This window comes from Tachyglossus aculeatus, chromosome X2 (genome assembly GCF_015852505.1).
Source record: "Tachyglossus aculeatus isolate mTacAcu1 chromosome X2, mTacAcu1.pri, whole genome shotgun sequence".
NCBI lineage: Eukaryota > Metazoa > Chordata > Mammalia > Monotremata > Tachyglossidae > Tachyglossus > Tachyglossus aculeatus.
In genome coordinates, this window is record NC_052100.1 from 2,539,512 (window position 1) to 2,563,691 (window position 24,180).

At 54.9% G+C, this 24,180-nt stretch overlaps 1 protein-coding gene across 1 annotated transcript; it reads right to left on the reverse strand.

The window, feature by feature from the left end:
* Positions 1 to 586: 586 nt before the first annotated feature.
* SLC4A9 (solute carrier family 4 member 9) lies at positions 587 to 23,743 on the reverse strand. Its single transcript, XM_038771476.1, is given in 23 exon segments — positions 587 to 927; positions 3,694 to 3,839; positions 4,115 to 4,309; positions 4,529 to 4,705; positions 6,386 to 6,454; positions 6,882 to 6,954; positions 8,116 to 8,294; positions 8,693 to 8,854; positions 9,507 to 9,620; positions 10,212 to 10,349; positions 10,351 to 10,401; positions 10,520 to 10,584; positions 11,547 to 11,851; positions 13,153 to 13,286; positions 14,359 to 14,533; positions 15,353 to 15,502; positions 16,913 to 17,067; positions 17,776 to 17,863; positions 20,395 to 20,552; positions 21,560 to 21,615; positions 22,523 to 22,672; positions 22,829 to 22,992; positions 23,497 to 23,743. Coding segments are annotated over 22 exon segments (3,027 nt in total). The 5' UTR covers positions 23,712 to 23,743; the 3' UTR covers positions 587 to 927; positions 3,694 to 3,785.
* Between the last annotated feature and the right edge of the window lie 437 nt (positions 23,744 to 24,180).

The window sequence follows — 24,180 nt, forward strand, 5'->3', positions numbered from 1 at the left end:
AATGGATACAAGACTGCACCGGAGAAGCGGCGTGGCTCAGTGGAAAGAGCCCGGGCTTTGGAGTCAGAGGTCATGCCGGCTCCGCCAATGGTCAGCTGTGTGACTTTGGGCAAGTCACTTCACTTCTCTGGGCCTCAGTTCCCTCATCTGTAAAATGGGGATGAAGACTGTGAGCCCCCCGTGGGACAACCTGATCACCTTGTAACCTCCCCAGCACTTAGAACGGTGCTTTGCACATAGTAAGCGCTTAATAAATGCCATCATTGTTATTATTATTATTAGTGTAGAGGATAGAGCGCAGGCTTGGGAGTCAGCAGGTCGTGGGCTCTAAACCCGGCTCCGCCACTCGTCTGCTGTGTGACCTTGGGCAAGTCATTTCACTTCTCTGGGCCTCGGTTTTCTCATCTGTAAATGGGAATGCAATACCTGTCCTCCCTCCTCCTTGGACCGTGAGCCCCACGAAGGGCAGAAACCGTGTCCAACCCGATAAGCTTTTATCCACCTCAGCTGGCACATAATAAGTGATTTAAAAAATAGCACAACGTTATTATTATTATAGTATTTATTGAATGCCTGCTATGTGCAGAGCACTGTACTAAGCACTGGGAAGAGTACAATAAAGTTAGAAGACAAAGTCTTCCGCATCAGGGAGGGGATGTGCGAACTACTTTTCTCCCCCAAAGGTGCTGGACCACCAGCTGTGGGGGTTGGGGGGGTACAGGGGGGCAGAGCTCTACTCTGGAAGTGGGTAGTGACAGCGGCCAACTGGGGGGGTGAGGATGGGTGAGCTGCTCTCCCCGTCTTCCTCCTCCTCCTGGCCCTTCCGTCCCCATCGAGTTGGTCACCGTGCGCGATGCTGAGGGAGGGAGGGACTCAGCGGTGGCGGCTTCATTTCGGAATCAGCGGGGAGAGGCTTGCAGGGCACCTCTGGGGGGTGGTGGGTGGGAAAGAAACATCTAAGAAGGATGAAGCCCAGCGTCCGGCTTCGGCCCAGGGGGAAGGGGTGGACATCTGGGTGGACACGGAGCGAGCTGGGGCCCGGAGCAAGGGAGAGCTGCGGAGCTGCATCTTGGCACCCCGGGAAATGGTCCCCGGGGCTGGGCAGGGGGCTACCGGCCTCAACCCGCAGCTCGGCCCGGCCCTCTCCGGCCGCTCTCCCGGCCGGCCCAGCGGGGGCTGTTTCCTCTGGAGCCGGGGGCCCTCTGGAGCAGGATGTGGGCCGGGGACAGAGGGCAGGGGGCACAAGGCCGAAAGCTGGGGTAAGGGGGCGGAGGGCGGGGGGCTGAGGGGAGGAAGCAGGGGGCCCAGGGATGACCGCCTTAAACAAGGGGAGGCGGTCGAAGCCGAGGTGGGGGCCGTGCCAGGAGCCTCAGCTTCCTCGTACAGGGTCCGGCGACCCCGGGCCGGCCTTCGGAGCGGGTCCCAGAGCAGGCCCGGCAGCCGCATGCTCAGGCCCCGCAGAGGGTAGTGTGTGCCCAAGGCCTCTGCCCTGGTGCTCCCTGCTGGACTGAGCTCAGCGCCACAGCCCCAAGGGGCTGGCCTCCTCCTCTTCCTCCTCCTCCTCCTCCTTCCCCTTCCCCAGGACCAGCCGCCACGAGGGTCAGGGCGTCTGGCCCAGCCAGGTTCCAGCTTGGAAGCCTTTTAGACTGTGAGCCCACTGTTGGGTAGGGACTGTCTCTATGTGTTGCCAACTTGTACTTCCCAAGCGCTTAGTACAGTGCTCTGCACACAGTAAGCGCTCAATAAATACGATTGATTGATTCTTGCTCGGCCCGACAGTGGCCCAAAGGGCCCCGCTGCCAGCCGAGCAGAGCGTGGAGGGAGGGCTGGCCCTGCCACCTGGCACTTTGGCACGCCTCCCTTCTGCCCTAGGCCTCCTACCACAAGGGCTGGAAACTCACCCTTTGAAACCCGGCCCGATTTACTTGTAGCTACCCCAATCAATCAATCGTATTTATTGAGCGCTTACTGTGTGCAAAGCACTGTACTAAGCGCTTGGGAAGCACAAGTTGGCAACATATAGAGACAGTCCCTACCCAACAGTGGGCTCACAGTCTAAAAGTGCCCCAGCACTTAGTACGGTGCCTGGCTCACAGTAAGCACTTAACAAATACCACAGTTATTACGGTGCTTCTTAGTAGACGCTACTGAATGAATGAAGCCGTGGGAATGGAGGCTTGAGAAGGCTCATGAGAAGCAGCGTGGCTCGATGGAAAGAGCACGGGCTTGGGAGTCAGAGGTCATGGGTTCCAATCCCGACTCCGCCACATGTCTGCTGTGTGACCTTGGGCAAGTCACTTCACTTCTCCGTGCCTCCGTTACCTCAACTGTAAAATGGGGATTAAGACTGTGAGCCCCATGTGGGACAACCTGATCACCTTGTATCCCCCCAGCGCTTAGAACAGTGCTTTGCACATAGTAAGCGCTTAACAAATGCCGTTATTATTATTATTATTATTATTGTTGTTGAGAAGCCACTTGCCCTAGTGGAGAGAGCATAGGCCTGGAAGTTAGAGGACCTGGGTTCTAATCCCAGCTCTGCCACGTGTCTGCTGGGTGACCTTGGACAAGTCCTTTCACTTCTCTGGGCTTCAGTTACCTCATCTGTGAAATGGGGCTTAAGACTGTGAGCCCCACATGGGACACAGACCATGTCCAACCTTATTTATTACTCTATTTATTTATTTATTTATTTTACTTGTACATTTCTATCCTATTTATTTTATTTTGTTGGTATGTTTGGTTCTGTTCTCTGTCTCCCCCTTTTAGACTGTGAGCCCACTGTTGGGTAGGGACTGTCTCTATGTGTTGCCAATTTGTACTTCCCAAGCGCTTAGTACAGTGCTCTGCACATAGTAAGCGCTCAATAAATACGATTGATTGATTGATTGATTGATTACTTTGTATCCACCCAAGAGCTTAGAACAGTGCCTAACATATAGTGAGCGCTTAAGAAAATCCATTAAAACTGTCTACCCCACTAGACTGTAAACTTATTATGAGCAGGGAACGGATCCGTTAATTCTGTTGCACTGTTCTCTCCCAAGTGCTTAAAACAGTGCTCTGCACATAATAAGCACTCAATAAATATGTATATATGTTTGTACATATTTATTACTCTATTTATTTATTTATTTATTTTACTTGTACATATCTATTCTATTTATTTCATTTTGTTAGTATGTTTGGTTTTGTTCTCTGTCTCCCCCTTTTAGACTGTGAGCCCACTGCTGGGTAGGGACTGTCTCTATATGTTGCCAACTTGTACTTCCCAAGTGCTTAGTCCAGTGCTCTGCACACAGTAAGCGCTCAATAAATACGATTGATGATGATGATGATGATGATAAATATTGATTGATTAAAAAAAAGAGATGGGGAATGGGGTCTAGGGAAGCCAAAATGGAAGGTAGTTTTTTATATTCTTTTAATAGTATTTGTTAAGCACTTACTATGTTCCAGACACTGTACTAGACACTGGGATAGATGCAAGATCATCAGGCCGGGCATAGTCCGTGTCCCACATGGGTCTCACAGCTTTAATCCCCATTTTACAGATGAGGTAACTGAGGCACAGAGAAGTTAAGTGAGTGGGCCAGAGGGACCAGGAGATGGGGGCTGGGTCCTATTATCTCACTGTCCTGGCCCGACCCCTGCCCCCGAAGACCCCGCTTGGAGATGTTTAGTTCCCCTCACCTCAGGGTTGGGTCTGCAGTGATCCTGTCTTCCTCCTCCTCCTCCTCCTCCTCCTCCTCTTCCTCCGCTTCCCCCTCCTCATCCTCTTGGCACTAATTCACGGAGATGTTGATTTCGGGGCCCTTGGGCTGATACAGCAGCTCAGACTGAGGGGAGAGCAGAGAGAGGGGACCCGCTGGGGGGGAGGCGTGGGCCCCCTGGGAGAGGCTCTCAGGGGGGGAGAAAGGAGCAGCCCCCTTGGCCTGTTCCTGGACCAGAGAGCCTCCCACCTCCACCCTGTGAGCCCCCCGGCCCCACCGACAGCCTGGCGTGACCCCCGGGGTCTCCTTCCGCCGCCGACAGCGGGCTCAGGCCATGCGGGTGCTGAGAGGGCAAAGGGTCGCCCCTCGCCCCCACCGGGCCTTCCACCCTAGTTGCTCACATCCTCGCTGCCGGACTCCCCGGGCTCCAGCCGGGGTGGGAGCTCTTCCTCTTCCTCCTCCTCCTCCTCCCCCTGCTCCTCCTCATCCTTGGCCCACGCCCGCTCCGGCTCCGGCATCGGTTCGTCCAGCCAGGTCAGCTCCTGCTGCGAGAAGACGCGCTCCAGGGCCTTCCGGATCCCCACCAGGCCCAGCAGCTGCATCCAAAGCCGGAGATACCGTCAGGGGCCGGGACGGGGGGTTCAGGTGGGGACACGTGGCTAGGGTTGGTGAGGGGCGGGGGGGGGGGGGCAGGAGAGCACAGCCAGGAGGACCAGGCTGGGGAGGGGAACTGAGGCCAGGGTGGGGGGCATGAATGAGGCGGAGAGGGAGCGGGAAGGGAAGGTGGGGATGGGGGCGGGGGCTTCGGCTCTCACCATGAGGGGGAAGACGATGGCTGCGGCGGTGGCCTTGAGGAGCCAGAGCCCGGCGAGGCAGAGCAGCTGGACGGCGGTGAAGAGGTGGACGCGGCGCAGGGGCACGTGGCGCAGGAGCAGCAGGAGGTCGGGCTGGTGCTTGGCGGGCACTAGCAGTAGCTGCACCCGCTCCACCAACTGCAGGAGGGTGGGCACGGCGGGAGGAGGGGGGGCAGACAGGGATCCAGTGCAGACGCTCTCAGAGACCCTCGGGAGTGGGGTTCCCCCTCCTCTCACCCTACCACCCTCTCTCACGTGCTTAATGCAGTGCCCCATACCCCAGAGGGGCTTAATGACGGGGGTGGCTTTTCTCAAGTACTGTGCTAAGTGCCGGGGTATTCCCAAGAGAGATGCTCAGATCGGACACAGGTCCCGTCCCTCCCAAGGCTTAGGTCCGACGGGGAGGGAGAACAGGTATTTCTCCTGTGGCTCGGTGGAAAGAGCTCGGGCCTTGGAGTCACGGGTCATGGGTTCAAATCCTGCCTCCGCCACTTGTCAGCTGGGTGACTTTGGGCAAGTCACTTCACTTCTCTGGGCCTCAGTTACCTCATCTGGAAAATGGGGATTAAGACTGTGAGCCCCCCGTGGGGGAAGCGGAGGAAGAGGAGGAGGAGGAGGAGGAAGAGAGGATCACTGCAGACCCAACCCTGAGGCACCTTGTAACCTCCCCATTGCTTAGTACAGTGCTTTGCACATAGTAAGCGCTTAATAAATGCCATCATCATTATTATTATTATCCCATTTTAGAGGCAGGGAAAGGAAGGCCCAGAGGACTTATGTGACTTGCCCAAATTCACACAGCAGGCAAGAGCTGGGACTAGAAACCGGGTCTCATGACTCCCAGTTCCCTGGCTCTATCCTCTAGACTTTAAGCTTATTCTGGGCAGGGAATGTGTCTGTCATACTGCTGTACCCTCCCAAGAACTTAGTACAGTTCTCTGCACACAGTAAATGCTCAATAAGTATGATTGACTGACTAACTATCCACTAGGCCAAGCTCCTTCCCAATCTATCAATCAATCGTATTTATTAAGTGCTTACTGTGTGCAAAGCACTGTACTAAGCACTTGGGAAGTACAAGTTGGCAACATATAGAGACAGTCCCTACCCAACAGTGGGCTCACAGTCTAAAAGCGGGAGACAGAGAACAAAACCAAACATACTAACAAAATAAAATAAATAGAATAGATATGTACAAGTAAAATAAATAAATAGAGTAATAAATATGTACAAACATATATACATATATACAGGTGCTGTGGGGAAGGGAAGGAGGTAAGATGAGGGGGATGGAGAGGGGGATGAGGGGGAGAGGAAGGAGGGGGCTCAGTCTGGGAAGGCCTTCTGGAGGAAGTGAGCTCTCAGTAGGGCCTTGAAGGGAGGAAGAGAGCTAGCTTGGCGGATGGGCAGAGGGAGGGCATTCCAGGCCCGGGGGATGACGTGGGCCGGGGGTCGATGGCAGGACAGGCGAGAACGAGGCCTAACGGTGAGGAGATTAGCAGCAGAGGCAATCTACTGATCGATTAGTTTTATCCCCATTATACAGATGGGGTAACTGAGGCCCAGTGAAGCAAAGTGACTTTCCCAAGTACAGACGGCAGGCAAGTGGCAGAACCGGGATCGAAACCCAGGTCCCTTGACTCCCAGCCTTGCACTCTTTCCACTAGGGCGGGCTGCTCCCTGTCGCAGTACTGTACTCAGTACTCCAGACATACGACAGAGGCACCGGGCCCCCATTCCCTGCCCTCAAAGAGCTTCTGCCCTACTGAGTGTGGGCAGTCCGGCCCTGGGGTGGGAGTTGGGGGGGTGGGCACTCACCTGGAGGCTGCTGAGAGCTGCCACGCCCATGTAGAGGAAGATGCCGTAGAGAACGGGCATGGGGATGAACTGGAAGAAACCGGGTAAGAGGTGGGGCTGGGGCCTACGTGCTTTGGATCCCAGGGTGGGGGAAGAAGGGGCTGCCACCACCTGGGCCGTGCCCCTGGGCATCTCAGTCAGTCAATCGGTAATATGTAGCGCACAGCACTGTTGGAAGCGCGTGGGAGAGGACAATACGACAGGATCCAGCAGGGAGGATGGAGGGACTTGAACTCACCTCGGGGCTTCTGCCTAAGGAGTGTGGGAATAGGGGCTCGGGAATTGGCGGGGAGGTGGGGAAGGGTCCCGGAGAGTGGGCAAAGGGTGGGAGACTTTCAGCCCAGGATGGGGCTGAAAGCTTGGGGGCAAGCTTTCTGCTTCTGCCCTTGTCCAAGGGTGCTGGTGTGTGGGTGGGTGGGGGAGCTTTTGTAAGGGGGACCCCGGGATTCTCTGTTACCTTGAGGATGGGCGCTAGGAACACCGAGACCCCAGTAAGGATGAAGACCAGCAGGCCTGTCAGTCGCTGCTCCCTGAAACAACAGTGGGGGGGTTGGGGGGGGTGGGGCTGGGGAAGACCCAGTGAAGACAGGGTCCCTCCCCCTGACCCCAACCCCCACAGGCCTAGCTCTCTGGGGTGGGACACCCCCCCCCCCCCCCCCAGCCGCCACGGTCCCTCAACGCCATCGCTCCCAGGGAGAAGCCACAAACTACTTGGCCAGTCCCTGGGCACTGGATTTGCTCCCAGAGGGGCCTGGGCACAGACTGGTTCCTTCCACACTGCCCAGATAATAATAATAATGGCATTTGTTAAGCGCTTACTATGTGCAGAGCACTGTTCTAAGCGCTGGGGGTGGATACAAGGTGATCAAGTTGTCCCACATGGGGCTCACAGTCTTAATCCCCATTTTACAGATGAGGTAACTGAGGCTCAGAGAAGTTAAGTGACTTGCCCAAGGTCACACAGCAGACATGTGGCGGAGCCGGGATTCGAACCCATGACCTCTGGCTCCAAAGCCCGTGCTCTTCTCCACTGAGATCCCGGCCTTGGGTCTCACCTGGGTCCCGGCCTCTGTCTCAGCCGAGTTCGACCGTTCCCCAGCCCAAGGGGCCTGATCTGTCCCTTGCCGAGAGTCCCCCCATCCCTCCGTGAGCCCCTGGGGGCTGCTCACTGGCAACACGAGCCATTGATGGCAGGGCAGGGCGGGCACACCAGGCCTCCAGGGGCCCCCTGGGCAATGCCAGTCTTGGGCCACAGGTGGTTTGGCAGCTGCCTCGTTTTCCATCTCCCCTCCACCAATCTCCTAGGATGGACCTCTGCGTCCCTCTTCTGGCCTGCCTCTCCTCCCCAGCACCCTCACTGAACCCCCGGTCCACTCTCTCCTTTTCTTAAAATAGGGTATTTGTTAAGCACTTACTAAGTGCCAGGCACTCTGCTAAGCATTGGGGTAGATTTAAGTCTCAACCCCTTAATCCCCATTTTACAGACGAGGTAACTGAGGCCCAGAGAAGTGAAGTGACTTGCCCGAGGTCACACAGCAGACAAGTGGGGGAAACTGGATTAGAACCTAAGTCCTCGTGACTCCCAAGTCCGAGGTTTATCCACTAGGCCACTCTGCTTCTCTCCCAGCCCCCTCCATCCCCCTAGGGTTGCGGAGAGACTGGGGTGGGGGTTGGGGGTCAGGGCCCCTTACCTGATGCCCAGGAAGCGGGCGGGCTCTCCGGGGATGCAGGCGGAGCTCTCCCGCTTGAGGCTGTCCATGTGGGCCAGGGAGATGACCGTGGCCGAGACGTACCAGGGCAATCCCACGGCTGAGGTCAGAAGCATGAGCATCGCCACCCAGAACAGGTCCAGGTGGAAGCCGGCACCCTTCTGCATTAAGGGAGGGGGACCCTGAGGCCTGGCCCGGCTCCATGAGGGTGCTGGGTTCCGGTCACGGGGCCGGTGACCCCGTGTTCTGTCTACGAAGACGATGGGCCAGTGATCTGATCCCGGATTCCGGTTGTGGGAGCTATGGGGCCAGTGCCCCGGGTTCCCCTGTGGGAGTGACGGGGCTGGGGCCCTGGCTTCTCGCTGTAGGGTGGTGAGACTGGTGCCCCCAGACTCTGTGCTGTGCGGTACAATCGGGCCAACGTCCCCGGATTTCCCTCTAAACCTAAGCTTCCAAGAAGGGATAAAAAGCCCCTGGTTTGGTTCCCCCGGCCTGGGTAGCTCGGCTCCGTGCGGCCCGGCCTGGACCCCCTTGGACCCGGCGCCCGAGGTGAGAGCACCTGAAGGCGGTACTCCTTGCGGTTGAGGATGACGGCGGTGATCTGCTGGTCCATGAACACCAGGATGGCAAGCAGCACGGCAGGGAGGGCAGCCGCCGGGCACAGCCACCAGGCGTTGGCCCCAAACAGCGGCACCAGCCAGCCCCGGCCAGGGTGCGTCGGCTTCGGGGAAGAGAGGGAGGAGGGCAGGGGGGCGGAAGGGTTGATCTCCAGGGTGCCCCCAACCTGCCCTGTCCCAGGGTGACGCGACTCCAGCCATCCCAAGGCCATGGGGGAAAGGAATGGAACGGGGGTACGTTGTCAGGGCCAGCTGGAGCGGCCCTGGGGGAGCCCCCTCCCTCCCTTCCTCCCTTTTAACCACCTCCCAGCCCAGGAATGGACATGCTCCGAGTCTAGGGCAGGGCTGGGTGCGGTGGCTTCAGCTCTGATTAAGGACTCCCGGTGGAGTCGGGGGGCAAGAAACGTGGGGAGAGGGCCATCTCCTTCGGTGCTGGGCATTTGTCGGGTCTCCGAGCCAGGGGAGGAAGGGTGGGGAGGGGGCCCAGAACCCCCAGACCAGGGTGAGGCTTGCGGGGAGGCCCTGGCCTACCCCCTCTGAGACAACCCCCTTCCTATGGTCGCCCTCGACCCGCACCCCCAATTTGCCCAGCCCCGGTGGGGGCGGGAGGAAGCGCCAGGGTCACTGTCCTACTGGTCTGGCCGTAGTCAGCCTGGGGACCTCAGGAGGAGCGGGGAGCAGGGAGAGAGGTGCCCCCAATCCCTGGGGTGCTCCTGCCCCCGCACCCCGCAACCGCCCTCAAGACCCTTGCCTCACCTTGAACTCGCTGGGCACGATGAGCTTGGGGGTGTCGAGTCCAAAGGCGGCATCCAGCCCGCAGCCCAGTAGGATGGCCAGGATGATGGAGAAGTCACTGACCGCTTTCCGCACCTGCCAGACGCGGGGCTGAGCACTGTGCCTGCTCCGGCCCCCGAGGACCCCACGCGGGAGGGCCCCAGACCCCCAGGTGGAGGGAGAGGCGCTAAGACCCCACCCCTGCTCCTGTCGGCCTACCCTTGGACCGCCCACGTCATGGGGAGGGGATTTGGGGGAATTTGTGTCAGTATGTTTCTGAGCACCTAGCAGAGTGCTCTGCACCCAGGAGGTGTTCAGTACAATGTTTTGCACCCAGAGGCGCTCAATACAGTGCTCAACAGCACCCAAGAGGTGCTCAGTACAGTTCTGGGCACCCAGAATGCTCTCAATATAGCCCTCTGCATCAGGAGGTACTCAGTACAGTACTCTGCACCCAAAAGGGGTTGGGCACGGTGCCGCGGTTGTCAGTACAGTGCTCTGCACCCAGGAAGTGCTCAATAAGAGGTGTTCAGTACAACACTCAGTAACCAGGAAGTTCTCTGTGCAGAGCTCTGCGCCCAAGAGGCACTCGATCACTTAGGGAGGTCCTGCTGGTAAGGGTGGGACAGGGGAGAAGAGACAGGGAGGAACTAAGGGGAGGAGAAAGAAGCGACCAAAAGCGCCCACCGTGGTAGGGAAGAAGGGGCTGGATTTGAAGTGCTTGAGGATCATGGCGGAGAAGAAGGTGGAGAGGAAGAGGAGGACGGACAGGAAGGCCACGTCCGGCACGTAGGGACAGCCGGGTCCCAGCAGGCGACCCCCCCCGCTCAAGGCACTCGGGTCTCAGCAGCAAGGACACGTTGACGAGGCCCAGCTCCTGCCCAAAGGGAGGGGAGGGCCTGGAGAGAGGGGAGGCTCACCCCCACCCCCCTGCCCACCCCTCACCATCCTTCCCATCCCCTCCCGCCCCTCTACCGTTCCCTCCCGCCCCTCACCGTCCCCAAGACCAGGTCCCCATCTCCCGCCGCCGGTCTCGTCTGGTTCCACAGAGACGCGTTCGCTGGGGAGACAGAAAACAGCGCCTCGGGCCTCATCCCCTCAGAGCAGACACGGGGTCCCATCGTCCAGCCCCCCCACCCCACCTTCCACCGGGGCCTGGGCCCGGACTCAAGCTCCTTGAGGGCAAGAAACGTATGTCTTGCTCCTGGTTTGTTCTATCCCAAACAGTGCAGCGTTTGGCACTTGGTTGGCAAAGCTAGACTGTAAGCTCCTGGAGGGCAGAAATCTTGTCTTCCAAGTCAATCGTACTCTCCCAAGTGCTTGGACCAGCAGGCTGAACATAGCAGGCACCCAATAAGTAGTACAATTGGTTGTAGGTGCTCAGCAAGGACCGCCGGCTCATTGGTTGAGAGGGAAGCAGCAGGGCCTAGTGGAGAGAGCTTCGGCCTGGGAATCACGGGACCTGGGTTCTAATCTCGGCCCTACCTCTTGTCTGTTATGTGGCCTTTAGCAAGTCACTCTGAGCCTCTCTTTCCTCCTTTGTGAAATGGAGATTAAATCCTACTCCCTCCTCCTTAGACCGTCAGCCCCACGTGGGATTCTTTTGGATTGTACTGTCTCGTAGCTACCTCAAGGCTTAGGACAGTGCTTGGCACATAGTCAGCACTTCATAAATACCAGGATGATCGCCTGCTAGGTGAGTCACTTCGATTCTCTAGGCCTCAGTTTTTTTTTATCTGTAAAATGGGATTCAGACTGTGAGCCCAGTGTGGGACAGGGACTGTGTCCAACCTGATTAACTCGTCTCTACCCCTGTGCTTAGAACAGTGCTTGGTACATAGTAAGTACTTAACCATTATTATTATTAATAATAATTATCAGCAATAGTCATTACTGAGGAAGGGATAGTCGTGTCCCACTGGAGCTTCCCCTTGCCCTACGGGGCCTGCTTCTCTTCTCCGTTCACGCCCTGCCCTTGATCGCAGAGGAAGGTGGGGGGCACCGGAGCAGGGAGCTCCCCACCTGCCAGCGTCCCGCGGCGGGCGGCCTCACCTCCCTGGGCGGGGAAGTGGCAGAGGCAGCTGTAGAGGGGGAAGCCGGAGGCCCGGTCCGGGCGGTGGAAGGGGTGCAGCTCGGCCAGGCTCAGCAGCTTCCTGACGGCGTCGTAGATGAAGATGAGGCTGATCAGGGCACAGAAGCCTTCCTCCGTGAAGCGCGTGAAGTAGCGCACCAGGTAGCTGGCCTCGGTGGCTACCAGCGCCAGGCAGAAAGTGGCCACCCAGATCCCAACCCATAGGCGGAAGGGCATGTAATCCAGACCGTGATCCCTGCGGGAGAGCAGGGGAGAAGGAGCCCAGGTGTCAAACGCGGGCCGGGGCGGTGTGTCATTGGTCCTGAATTAAAACTGCGGGGTACCCGGGGTTGAAATCCATCCGGGTGTTTCTGTCTGTGTGGACAATTTGTTTGAGCCCAACTCATTCCAGCCCCCAACCCCTGCCAGCCAACTGTGTCCACCTTCCACCTCACCAGACTGGCTTCCTCCCTGCTCCCTCTTCCCCATACCTGCCCCCAGATCGTTGTTCTAGACTGTGAGCCCGCTGTTGGGTAGGGACCATCTTTACATGTTACCAACTTGTACTTCCCAAGCGCTTAGTACAGTGCTCTGCACACAGTAAGCGCTCAATAAATACGATTGAATGAATGAATGAATGAATGAGGGGAGGGGCAGGGCATATTCCCACCACAGTCTGTTTCAACCTCATTCTTTCTCCCGTTTTCACTGCTGGGAAATACATTTTATCGCCTACCTACCTCCCCTATCAAGCAAATAATGGAATAGACTGTAAGATCTTCTCTAGGTTGTAAGTTCATTGTCCGCAGGGAGTGTGTCTACCCTCTCTGTTATACTGTGCTCTCCCAAATGCTTAGTATAGTGCTCTGCACACAGTAAGCACTCAATAAATATGATGGATTGACTGATTGAGCTACTAGACGATAAACTCCTTAAGGGTGGGGAATGGGTCTTGCTTATGCTGTTTTCTCCATAATAGAAATCACTGTGATATTTTTTAAGCGCCTATTGTGTGTCAAGTATTGTACTATACAAGAAGATTGGACACAGCCCCTGACCCTTATGGGGTTCAGAGTCAATCAGTCAATCAATCAGTGCTATTTAATGAGTACTTACTGTGTGCAGAGCACTGGACTAAGCACTTAGGAGAGTACATTACAACAGTGTTGGTAGACACATTCCCTGCCCACAATGATCTTACAGTCTAGAGGGTGAGGCAGGTATTTTATCCCATTTTACGGATGAGGTAACCAAGGCACAGAGGAGTAAAGCGACTTGCCCCAGGTCATCCAGCAGGCGAGTGGTGGAGCCGGGATTAGAACCCAGCTCCTAGCCCTGCCTTCCTTCCAGTAGGCCAAGCTGCTTCTCCAAAAGGTCAATACAGCACTGCACACTCAGTAGACGCTCAGGAAATAACAGTGTTGGGTTGGGAAGCCAGCCCTGCTGTGTTCCCTGGATAGAGGGTCCCCCCCCACCCCCACCAGTGCTCCCCATTCCCCCCGATGGCTCCTCCCCCTCCCACGGCCTGACCCCCTGCGACGCCAGGCCCCTCCCCACCTGCAGAAGGAGAAAAGGAGCCGTTCGAAGACCAGGATGGGCCCAGTGCTGCTCAAAATGGTGAGGGGCTGACCAGCAAAGAGGCAGAACGTGGCACCCGCCACTGACGTGCCCAGGAAACTCTCCAAGACGCCCTGGGCACAAAGAGTGGGGGGCAGGGGGTGGGGCAGAAGGGAACAAAGATCAGAGTGTGGGTACACACTGGCAACACCCCCAATCCCACCTCCATCTGCCCACCTAGGTCCTGCCCCAACTCTGGCCCTGGGGCACCTGCCCTCTGTCCCCTTCTCCCACCTCCTCCGCACCTTTAAAAAAAAGGTATTTGTTAAGCGTTAACTAGGTGCCAGGCACTGTACCGCCATGGTACTCTGCACACAGTAAGTGCTTAATCAATACAATTTATAAATATGAATTTATATCCATCCCCCCCATCTTACCCCATCTTACCTCCTTCCCTTCCCCACAGCACCTGTATATATGTATATATGTTTGTACAGATTTATTACTCTATTTATTTATTTATTTATTTTACTTGTACTTATCTATTCTATTTATTTTATTTTGTTAGTATGTTTGGTTTTGTTCTCTGTCTCCCCCTTTTAGACTGTGAGCCCACTGTTGGGTAGGGACTGTCTCTATGTGTTGCCAATTTGTACTTCCCAAGCACTTAGTACAGTGCTCTGCACATAGTAAGCGCTCAATAAATACGATTGATGATGATGATGATGATACTAAGCACTGGGGTAGATACAAGCTAATCAGGTTGGACGGGGGTCCATGTCCCACATGGGGCTCACTGTCTTAATCCCCGTTTTACAGATTGAGGTAACTGAGGCACAGAGAGGTGAAGTCACACAGCAAACAAGTGGCGTCGGCCTCGGCCCTAGAGGCTGCGGTCTTTCCTTTTGGTGGGATTGGTGGTCAGCTTGGGGCCGGGGGTTGGGGTGGGCAGAGACTCCTCCCTCTTCATCCTGGGCCTGTGCGATTGTACCCATTCCCCCTTCCCATACACACAACCACAGTGAGAGGGGCAGGAGGGCAAACCAGACTTCCTTCCTAGGCCCCAACCTCTGCCAGTATTCCCGGCGGTCCCGATAGAGCGATCCAGCTGAGTGTCAGGGTGGGGGGCCGGGGAAGGGACAGTGCCTCAGCCCACCCAAGGTCAGAGGAAGGGGCGCCGGGCCCGGCCTCCCCCACGACCTCTACCTGGAAGTTGCCGGTGGCGTCGCTCAGCATGCCGCCGAAGGTGATGGCGTTGGTGACGGTGGCCAGGTAGATGTAGAGCACGGCCGAGAAGCACTGCACGTCCAGGCCGTCCAGGAAGTCACTCAGGTACCAGGGGGCCTTCCTGCGCACGTCCTGCGCCAGGCCCCCGAACAGCCTGTGGGCCCCGGGCACAATCTACTATATGACCTTGGGAAAGTCACTTCAATCATCATCAATCGTATTTATTGAGCGTTTAATGTGTGCAGAGCACTGGACTAAGCGCTTGGGAAGTCCAAGTTGGCAACATCTAGAGACAGTCCCTACCCAACAGTGGGCTCACAGTCTAAAAGGGGGAGACAGAGAACAAAACCAAACATACTAACAAAATAAAATAAATAGAATAGATATGTACAAGTAAAATAAATAAATAGAGTAACAAATATGTACAAACATATGTACGTATATACATTCAATCATATATACATTCATACATTCATACAATCATGTACATTCAATCAATCAATCAATCAATTGTATTTATTGAGCGCTTACTGTGTGCAGAGCACTGTACTAAGCGCTTGGGAAGTACAAGTTGGCAACATATAGAGACAGTCCCTACCCAACAGTGGGCTCACAGTCTAAAAGGGGGAGACAGAGAACAAAACCAAACATACTAACAAAATAAAATAAATAGAATAGATATGTACAAGTAAAATAAATAAATAAATAGAGTAATAAATCTGTACAAACATATATCCATATATACAGGTGCTGTGGGGAAGGGAAGGAGGTAAGATGGGGGGGATGGAGAGGGGGACGAGGGGGAGAGGAAGGAAGGGGCTCAGTCTGGGGACATGAGTGGTGTGGGCCTGGGAGAGGTGAAGAACAAAGGGAGCAAGTCAGGGCGACGCAGAAGGGACTACCAATTGGTCGCCCTTTCCCTTGTCCCTGTTGGTGGCTGCACCGTGCCCCCGGCCTGACCCCCGGTGCTCACCGGCCAGTCCTTCGGAGCTCCTCGCTGGGTTCTGCCTGGTGCCCGCGTCTGTCCGCGGCCCGCAACACCTTCCCGTTGCAGGCGGCCTGGTTCTCCCGCAGCTCCGGGGGAAGCCTGCGGTCACAGTGGGTCTCAGGGTGCGGGGCTGGGCTGTGCATGGTCCCCGGGTTTCGGGGAGAGGGTCTGAGTGCCCCCCGCAACCCCACCGCCCACCTGGGCCCAGGCAGTGGGCACTGTGCCCCCCTCGCCCTCCAGAGTTCCCAGGACCAGAGGCCGCGGGCAGGACGGGCCGCCAGGCAGTGGGGGAAGCGCCCCCTGAATTCCTACTCTCCCCCCCGGCCCTTGCCCTCTCCTCAAGCTCCTCTGCACCCCAGCAACACTACTTATTTATTTATTGGATACTTGTTAAGCGCTTACTACGTACCGGGCACCGTATTGAGCGCTGGGGTAGATTCCAGCAAATCAGGTTGGACGCAGACCATGCCCCACCTGGGGCTCACAGTCTTGACCTCCATTTTAAAGACGAGGAAACCAAGGCACAGAGAAGTGAAGTGACTTGCCCGAGGTCATCCAGCAGACAAGGGGGGGAGGCAGGATTATTATTATTAACGTTATTAATAATTATAATTGTGGTATTTGGTTTTTTTGGATGGTATTTGTTAAGCGCTTACTATGTGCAAAGCACTCGTCTAAGCGCCGGGGAGGTTACAAGGTGATCAGGTTGTCCCACGGGGGGGTTCACAGTTTTAATCCCCATTTTTACACTTGAGGTAACTGAGGCCCAGAGAAGTGAAGTGACTGGCCCAAAGTCACACAGCTGACAAGTGACGGAGCCGGGATTTGAACCCACGAACTCTGACTCCAAAGCCCGGGCTCTTTCCACTGAGCCACGCTGCTTCTCTAAGAAGCAGAATGAATTTGTTAAGCGCTTACTATGTTCCAGACCCTCTACTAAGCGCTGGGATGGATGCTCTGCACACAGTAAGTGCTCAATAAATACGATTGAATGAATGAATGGATTGGACACAGTCCCTGTCCCACATGGGGCTCACAGTCTTAATCCCCATCCAGATTATTCGTTCATTCATTCAATCGTATTTATGGAGCACTTACTGTGTGCAGAGCACTGTACTAAGCGCTTGGGAAGTACAAGTTGGCAACATATAGAGACGGTCCCTTTATCATCATCATCATCAATCGTATTTATTGAGCGCTTACTGTGCGCAGAGCACTGTACTAAGCGCTTGGGAAGTACAAGTTGGCAACCTATAGAGATGGTCCCTTCATCATCATCATCATCAATCGTATTTATTGAGCGCTTACTGTGCGCAGAGCACTGTACTAAGCGCTTGGGAAGTGCAAGTTGGCAACATATAGAGACGGTCCCTACCCAACAGTGGGCTCACAGTCTAGAAGATTAGGTAATGGAGGCACAGAAAACCGAAGTGATTCGCCCAAGGTCACCCAGCAGACAAGTGGCAGAGGTGGAATTAGAACCCAGGCCCCTCTGACCCCCAGGCCCGGGCTCTAGCCACTAGGCCATGCTGCTTCTAAAGTTACCTCCTGTGGTCGGGGGGCAGGCACCTGGGCGGGGGGAGGCGGGCGGTGGGGTCCCACTTGCCGGGAGGCAGGACCGTCAGGTCGTCCAAGAAGGCGTCTATCCCAGCCACCAGGTCCTGGGGACCCCGGGCCCGCCGGGCTGACCACTGGAACAGCTGCGAGGGAACAGGGCAGCCGTCAGAGCCGTCGATCTCAGGACCCCCGGCCGGGAGTGGGGACAAGAGAGGGGCAGCTTTGGGTGCTTCCGTCAAAGGGAGAGTCGGGGGGGGAGACTTCCGAGTGCTTAGTACAGCGCTCCGCACCCAGTAAGTGCTCAATAAATACGACTGAAGGAATGAATGAGCTGAAGAGAGAATAAGGTCAGGCTAGTAGATGGGGAGGGGGCTCCTCCCTCCCTGTCTCTCCTCCTCCTCCTCCTCCTCCTCATCATCATCATCAATCGTATTTATTGAGCGCTTACTGTGTGCAGAGCACTGTACTAAGCGCTTGGGAAGTCCAAGTTGGCAACATCTAGAGACAGTCCCTGCCCAACAGTGGGCTCACAGTCTAAAAGGGGGAGACAGGGAACAAAACCAGACATACTAACAAAATAAAATAAATAGAATAGATAGGTACAAGTAAAATAAATAAATAAATAAATAAATAGAGTAATAAGTATGTACAAACATATATACATATATATATGTATATATATCTGTATATATATATGTGTATATATATAATATATATACTATATATAATATATATAATATATATTATATATATATAGTATATATATACACACATATATATATATAATATATATGTGTATATATATAAGCGCTCAATAAATACGATTGAATGAATGAATATATCCTCCTCACCTGGTCACTCAGAAGCACGGCTACGGCTCTGCCCAGCTCGTGGTAGCCCCTCGGTCGCCCCGGGGGGCCCAGGAGGATACAGACAAACCTGAGGAGCCGGAACAGAGGGGACGGGGGGGCCTTCTCAGAGCCTTATTGAAGACACATCTCCTCCAGGAGGCCTTCCCAGACTACGCCCCCCGTTTCCTCACCTCCCACCCCCTTCTGCATCGCCCTGACTTGCTCCCTTTGCTCTTCCCCCCTCCCGGCCCCACAGCACTTCTGTTGTCTCCCCCTTTTAGACTGTGAGCCCACTGTTGGGTAGGGACTGTCTCTAGATGTTGCCAACTTGGACTTCCCAAGCGCTTAGTCCAGTGCTCTGCACACAGTAAGCGCTCAATAAATACGATTGATGATGATGATGATGTACCTGTCATTTTATTTACTTATATTAATGTCTGCCTCCCTGGCTCTAGACTGTAAGCTCCTTATGGGCAGGGAATGTGTCTGTTTATTGTTGTATTCTCCCAAGCGCTTAGTACAGTGCTCTGCACACAGTAAGCGCTCAATAAATACGATTGATGATGATGATGATGTACCTATCTGTCCTTTTATTTACTTATATTAATGTCTGCCTCCCTGGCTCTAGACTGTAAACTCCTTATGGGCAGGGAATGTGTCTGTTTATTGTTGTATTCTCCCAAGCGCTTAGTACAGTGCTCTGCACACAGTAAGCACTCAATAAATACGATTGATGATGATGATGATGTACCTATCTGTCCTTTTATTTACTTATATTAATGTCTGCCTCCCTGGCTCTAGAATGTAAGCTCCTTATGGGCAGGGAATGTGTCTGTTTATTGTTGTATTCTCCCAAGCGCTTAGTACAGTGCTCTGCACACAGTAAGCGCTCAATAAATACGATTGATGATGATGATGATGTACCTATCTGTCCTTTTATTTACTTATATTAATGTCTGCCTCCCTGGCTCTAGACTGTAAACTCCTTATGGGCAGGGAATGTGTCTGTTTATTGTTGTATTCTCCCAAGCGCTTAGTACAGTGCTCTGCACACAGTAAGTGCTCAATAAATACGATTGATTGATTGATAAATATGAATGAATGAATGAAGGTCTCCCCCCCCAGTACCACCCCACAGATTTCCCCCCACCATTTCCTGACCCCCGTTACCTGGGTCCAGGTACAAGTCCAACTTGTACTTCCCAAGCGCTTAGTACAGTGCTCTGCACACAGTAAGCGCTCAATAAATACGATTGATTGATAAATACGACTATTTATCGTATATTCATTCATTCCTTTGTACATATCTATTCTATTTATTTTATTTTGTTAGTATGTTTGGTTTTGTCTCCCCCTTTCAGACTGCGAGCCCACTGTTGGGTAGGGACTGTCTCTATATGTTGCCAATTTGTACTTCCCAAGCGCTTAGTACAGTGCTCTGCACACAGTAAGTGCTCAATAAATACGATTGATGATGAAATACGAATGAATGAATGAAGGTCTCCCCCCGCTCTAGTACCGCCCCGCAGATTTCCCCCCACCATTTCCTGACCCCCGTTACCTGGGTCCAGGTACAAGTCCAACTTGTACTTCCCAAGCGCTCAGTGCAGTGCTCTGCACACAGTAAGCGCTCAATAAATACGATTGATTGATTGATAAATACGACTGTTTATCGTATATTCATTCATTCCTTTGTGCATATCTATTCTATTTATTTTATTTTGTTAGTATGTTTGGTTTTGTCTCCCCCTTTCAGACTGCGAGCCCGCTGTTGGGTAGGGACTGTCTCTCTATGTTGCCAATTTGTACTTCCCAAGCGCTTAGTACAGTGCTCTGCACACAGGAAGCGCTCAATAAATATGATTGATGATGAAATACGAATGAATGAATGAAGGTCTCCCCCCCTCTAGTACCGCCCCGCAGATTTCCCCCCACCATTTCCTGACCCCCGTTAGCTGGGTCCAGGTACAAGTCCAACTTGTACTTCCCAAGCACTTAGTACAGTGCTCTGCACACAGTAAGCGCTCAATAAATACGATTGATTGATTGATAAATACGACTATCGTCTATTCATTCATTCCTTTGTACATATCTATTCTATTTATTTTATTTTGTTAGTATGTTTGGTTTTGTCTCCCCCTTTCAGACTGCGAGCCCGCTGTTGGGTAGGGACTGTCTCTCTATGTTGCCAATTTGTACTTCCCAAGCGCTTAGTACAGTGCTCTGCACACAGTAAGCGCTCAATAAATACGATTGATGATGAAATACGAATGAATGAATGAAGGTCTCCCCCCCTTCTAGTACCGCCCCGCAGATTTCCCCCCACCATTTCCTGACCCCCGTTAGATGGATGGGGGGCGATGGTTCGGAGCCGGGTTAGGGGGTCTTTCCCCGGGACTCTAGTGGAACTCGTCTACCAACGAGTCTACCAACTCTGTTGTATTGGACTCTCCCAAGAGCCTAGTACAGTGCTCTGCACACAGTAAGGGCTCAATAAAGGCCACCGATGGTGACAGACCCGCCCTAGCCGGAGGAGAAGAAGTGACCAACGAGTGCTCAGCACCCCAAGACTTCTCCCCGAGACCCCCGGGAGCCAGGCAGGGCGCCCGGCCGGAGTACCTGATGCGCAGGGGCACCTCGACTAGGGTCCCCAGCACCTGGGGGGCCCGCAGGCACACGAAGGCCGTCAGCGGCCGCTCCAGAAAGTCCAGCTCCCCGGCCAGGATGACCGCGGCTTCGGTCCCCGGGGGCAGCTTCTGTTCCAGCGGGTTCTGCCTCTGGCGGGGGGGGGGACAAGCGATCAATTAATCAATCAGTCAATGTTAAGGAGCACTACTGTGTGCAGAGTACTGTACTAAGCATTCAGTCGTATTTATTGAGCACTTACTGTGGGCAGAGCACTGTACTTGGGAAGTCCAAGTTGGCAACATCTAGAGACGGTCCCTACCCAACAACGGGCTCACAGTCTAGAAGGGGAAGACAGACAACAGAACTTAAGGAGAGTACAAGGTAGCGATACAACGGAGTTGGTAGACACATTCCCTGTCCACAAGGAGCTTACAAACTAGATGGGGAGAACAGGGGGAGGAGGGTCTACGACATGACATCAGGAGCCCCTTCAACTCCCCCTCCAACCAGCCCCCAGCCCTGCTGAGCTGATCCCAGTGTGTAAGCTCCTTCAGGGCAACAGATCATGCCTACCAACTGGGTTATACTGGGATCTCCCAAGCCCTCAGTCCAGTGCTTTGCACATTGTAAGCGCTCAGTAAATACCACGGATGGCTTAAGTGATTGGTGGAAACACCCAGGTGCGCAAAGAAGAAATGCTCATCCTCTCCCTATCAGAGCAAGCACGGGGAGAGGGAGAGGGAGAGAAAGAAGCTCGTTGTGAGCAGGGAATGTGTGTATTTGTTGTCCTTTTGTACATTTCCAAGCACTTAGTATGGTGCTCTGCACACAGTAAGCACTCAATAGAAGGAAGAAAGGAAGGAAGGAAGGAAGGAAGGAAGGAAGGAAGGAAGGAAGGAAGGAAGGAAGGAAGGAAGGAAGGAAGGAAGAAATGGGAGAGGGGAAGGGGGAATGAGTGGGGAAGTCTGTAAGTTCATTTTGGGCAGGGAACATGCCTGCTAATTCTGTGGTATTGTACTCTCCCAAGCGCTTAGCCCTGTGCTCTGTACATAGTAAGCACTCAATAAATACTATTAATTGATTGATTGAAGGGGGAGAGAGACAGGAAGCGGGGGAGTGGAGGAGGGGGAGAAGAAAAAGGAAAAAGCATACACACCTGCTCCTCCTGTGGGGTCTTCCCAGCAGTGGGGTCTTGGCGGGAATGAGCCGAACCTGTTGGGAAGTTGCTGAATCCTGGGAATGGCCCTTTTATAATCCCAGCCCCTATCTCACTTTATCCTCCCAATATCCCTGAACAGGAGGGAGAGATTGGAATGATTCTCTGTATTCTCTAGAATGTAAGCTCACGCTGGGCAGGGACTTAGTACAGTGCCCTGCACATGGTAAGCGCTCAATTAATAGAAGTGATTGATTCTCTCCAGGGAATGTGTTTACGAACTCAGTTGTGTTGTACTCTCCCAAGCGCTTAATGCAGTGCTCCGCACACACACATTTATTGCTCGCACCGTAAATACCATTGATGGATTGACCGGTTGATTTTATGGAAGATCCCAGAGAGGTTGGGTGACTTGCCCGACGTCACACAGCCGACAATGACTGAGCCGGGTCTCTGGGCAGCCTGGGACCTCCAAAGCCCATCCAGCCCTGGTCATTCCCTTTCCCTCACCGGCAGGACCTCAGAGAGAGGGAAAAGGCTTTGGGGGAATGAGGAGCCCCAGCCTGGGAGATGGGAAGAGGGAAAGGGAGGAAGGAGGCGTCTCCTGCCCCTCCCTCCTCACTGGCACCTTCTGGGGAGCTCCTGGGGAACCCCCCGCCCCCCCACTGGTGGGGATCAGTCAGTCAATCGTATTTATTGAGCACTTTCTGCATGCAGAGCACTGCACTAAGCACTTGGGAGAGTGCAACATAACAATAAAACAGACACATCCCCTGCCCACAGTGAGTTTACAGTCTTGAGGGAGAGACAGACGTTAATAGAAATAAATCAATTATGGATATGGAAAAAAGTGTTTTGGGGCTGGGAGGGGGGAAGATGAATAAAGGGAGCAAGCCAGGGTGTTGCAGAAGGGAGAGGGAGAAGAGGGAAGAAAGGCTTGGGAGCCTGGGGGAAGTGTCTCACCCCAGCAGGCCGGAGAACCCAGGTGGGTGAGCAGCCTCCTCCACGTGGCCGGGATGTGGTGCTCTGGTCTCTGGAGCAGAAGGGAGGCCAGCCTGGCCCGGAGCTCCGGGCTCAGGGCCGGGCCCAGCTCGGGGAGGCCCATCACCTGCTCTGGGCCAGACAGACGCCAGCCTCAACCTCCCCCAGCAACAGGCCCGGGACTCCCGTCCTCCCGTCCTTGCGGTGGAGGCCGAGAGACGACCCGAGGCCTCCCTCCCATCGCCACCAGCCCCAACGCCCCTGGCCGGGGGACCGTCCCCCAAATACCTATGAGCTGGGGGAGGTCCCAGGAGGGGCAGTCTGGGAGGACGAGGCCCCCGGCCAGCAAGGCCCGGCGGAGGGCCAGCAGGCTGTGCAGGGGCAGGGTCGGGACGTGGGGGCTGCTCCAGCGAGCACCCCCAAGCTCCAGCTTCTCTTCAAAGCGCAGCCATCTGCGGGCGGGACCGGGTGGATGGGACGGGGGCCAGACATATTAAGAATTATTAGGAGTCAGAGGTCACGGGTTCAAATCCCGGCTCCGCCAACTGTCAGCTGTGTGACTTTGGGCAAGTCACTTCCCTCATCTGGAAAATGGGGGTGAAGACTGTGAGCCCCCCGGGGGGGCAACCTGATCACCTTGTAACCTCCCCAGCGCTTAGAACAGTGCTTTGCACGTAGTAAGCGCTTAATAAATGCCATTATTATTATGATTAAGGGGCTTGGGATCCGCTCCATCATCACTCCCACCCCCGGGTAGACCCTACAGACCAGCAAGGGAGAGTGTGGGGACAGAGGGGAGGAGGTGGAGAGGGGCAAGACCTCCAAGCATAGCCCGTCCCCTCCCTCTCTGGTCCCCCCTGGGGGGCGGGGGCCTGCAGGGGAAGGGGCTGAGGGGCCCACTCATCTCCCCCCACCCCAAAAGCTCCCCTGCCTCACACACACATCCATAAACACACCTAGCAGTCTCCTTCCATTCAGGAGCCTGGGGTCCCCCCAGCAGCTCATTGAGCTGAATAAAGAGGGTGGGGGCAGGGTCTTGGGGGCCCCTCTGGTCCGGGCCCGGGACCCCTGGGTCCCCCGGGTCTCCCGGCCCCCCATGGCTCTGGGTGCGGCTGATCTGGGCGCCGGTCGGGTCGGTGTCGGGGTCTTCCGGCTTCTCCTGCGGCTTCATGGTGGCCTGTGGGCTGTGGGCGTTGGGTGGAGGTGGTCACGGAGGGCAAGCAGCGACCCCGTTCAGCTCAGTCTCTGGGTGCTGAGGGCGGCCCCCCCCCTTATAAAGGCACTGCTGGTCAGAGCTGGAGCAGGGTCAGGCCCAGCCCCAATTCCCGCCCCCCACAGACATTAAACCCCAAACAGAGTCCGGCTGGGGCCTGCGGGCTCCAGCTGTCTCCAGACAGGTTGGCACAGCCCGGACCTTGCCCCCCCCCCACCCCCATCCCACCAGAGATCCTGGCTGATCCCAGGGCCGACCCCTCCTCTCCCACACGCCAGCCTCCCTCCAAACTGACCCTTTAGTCGCCACTAACCTCCAAATCCCCCCCACTCCCCTCCAGGAGATAGGACCAAGGCCTCTCCCTCCCATTCATTCCTTCATTCAATCGCATTTATTGAGCGCTTACTGTGTGCAGTGCACTGTACTA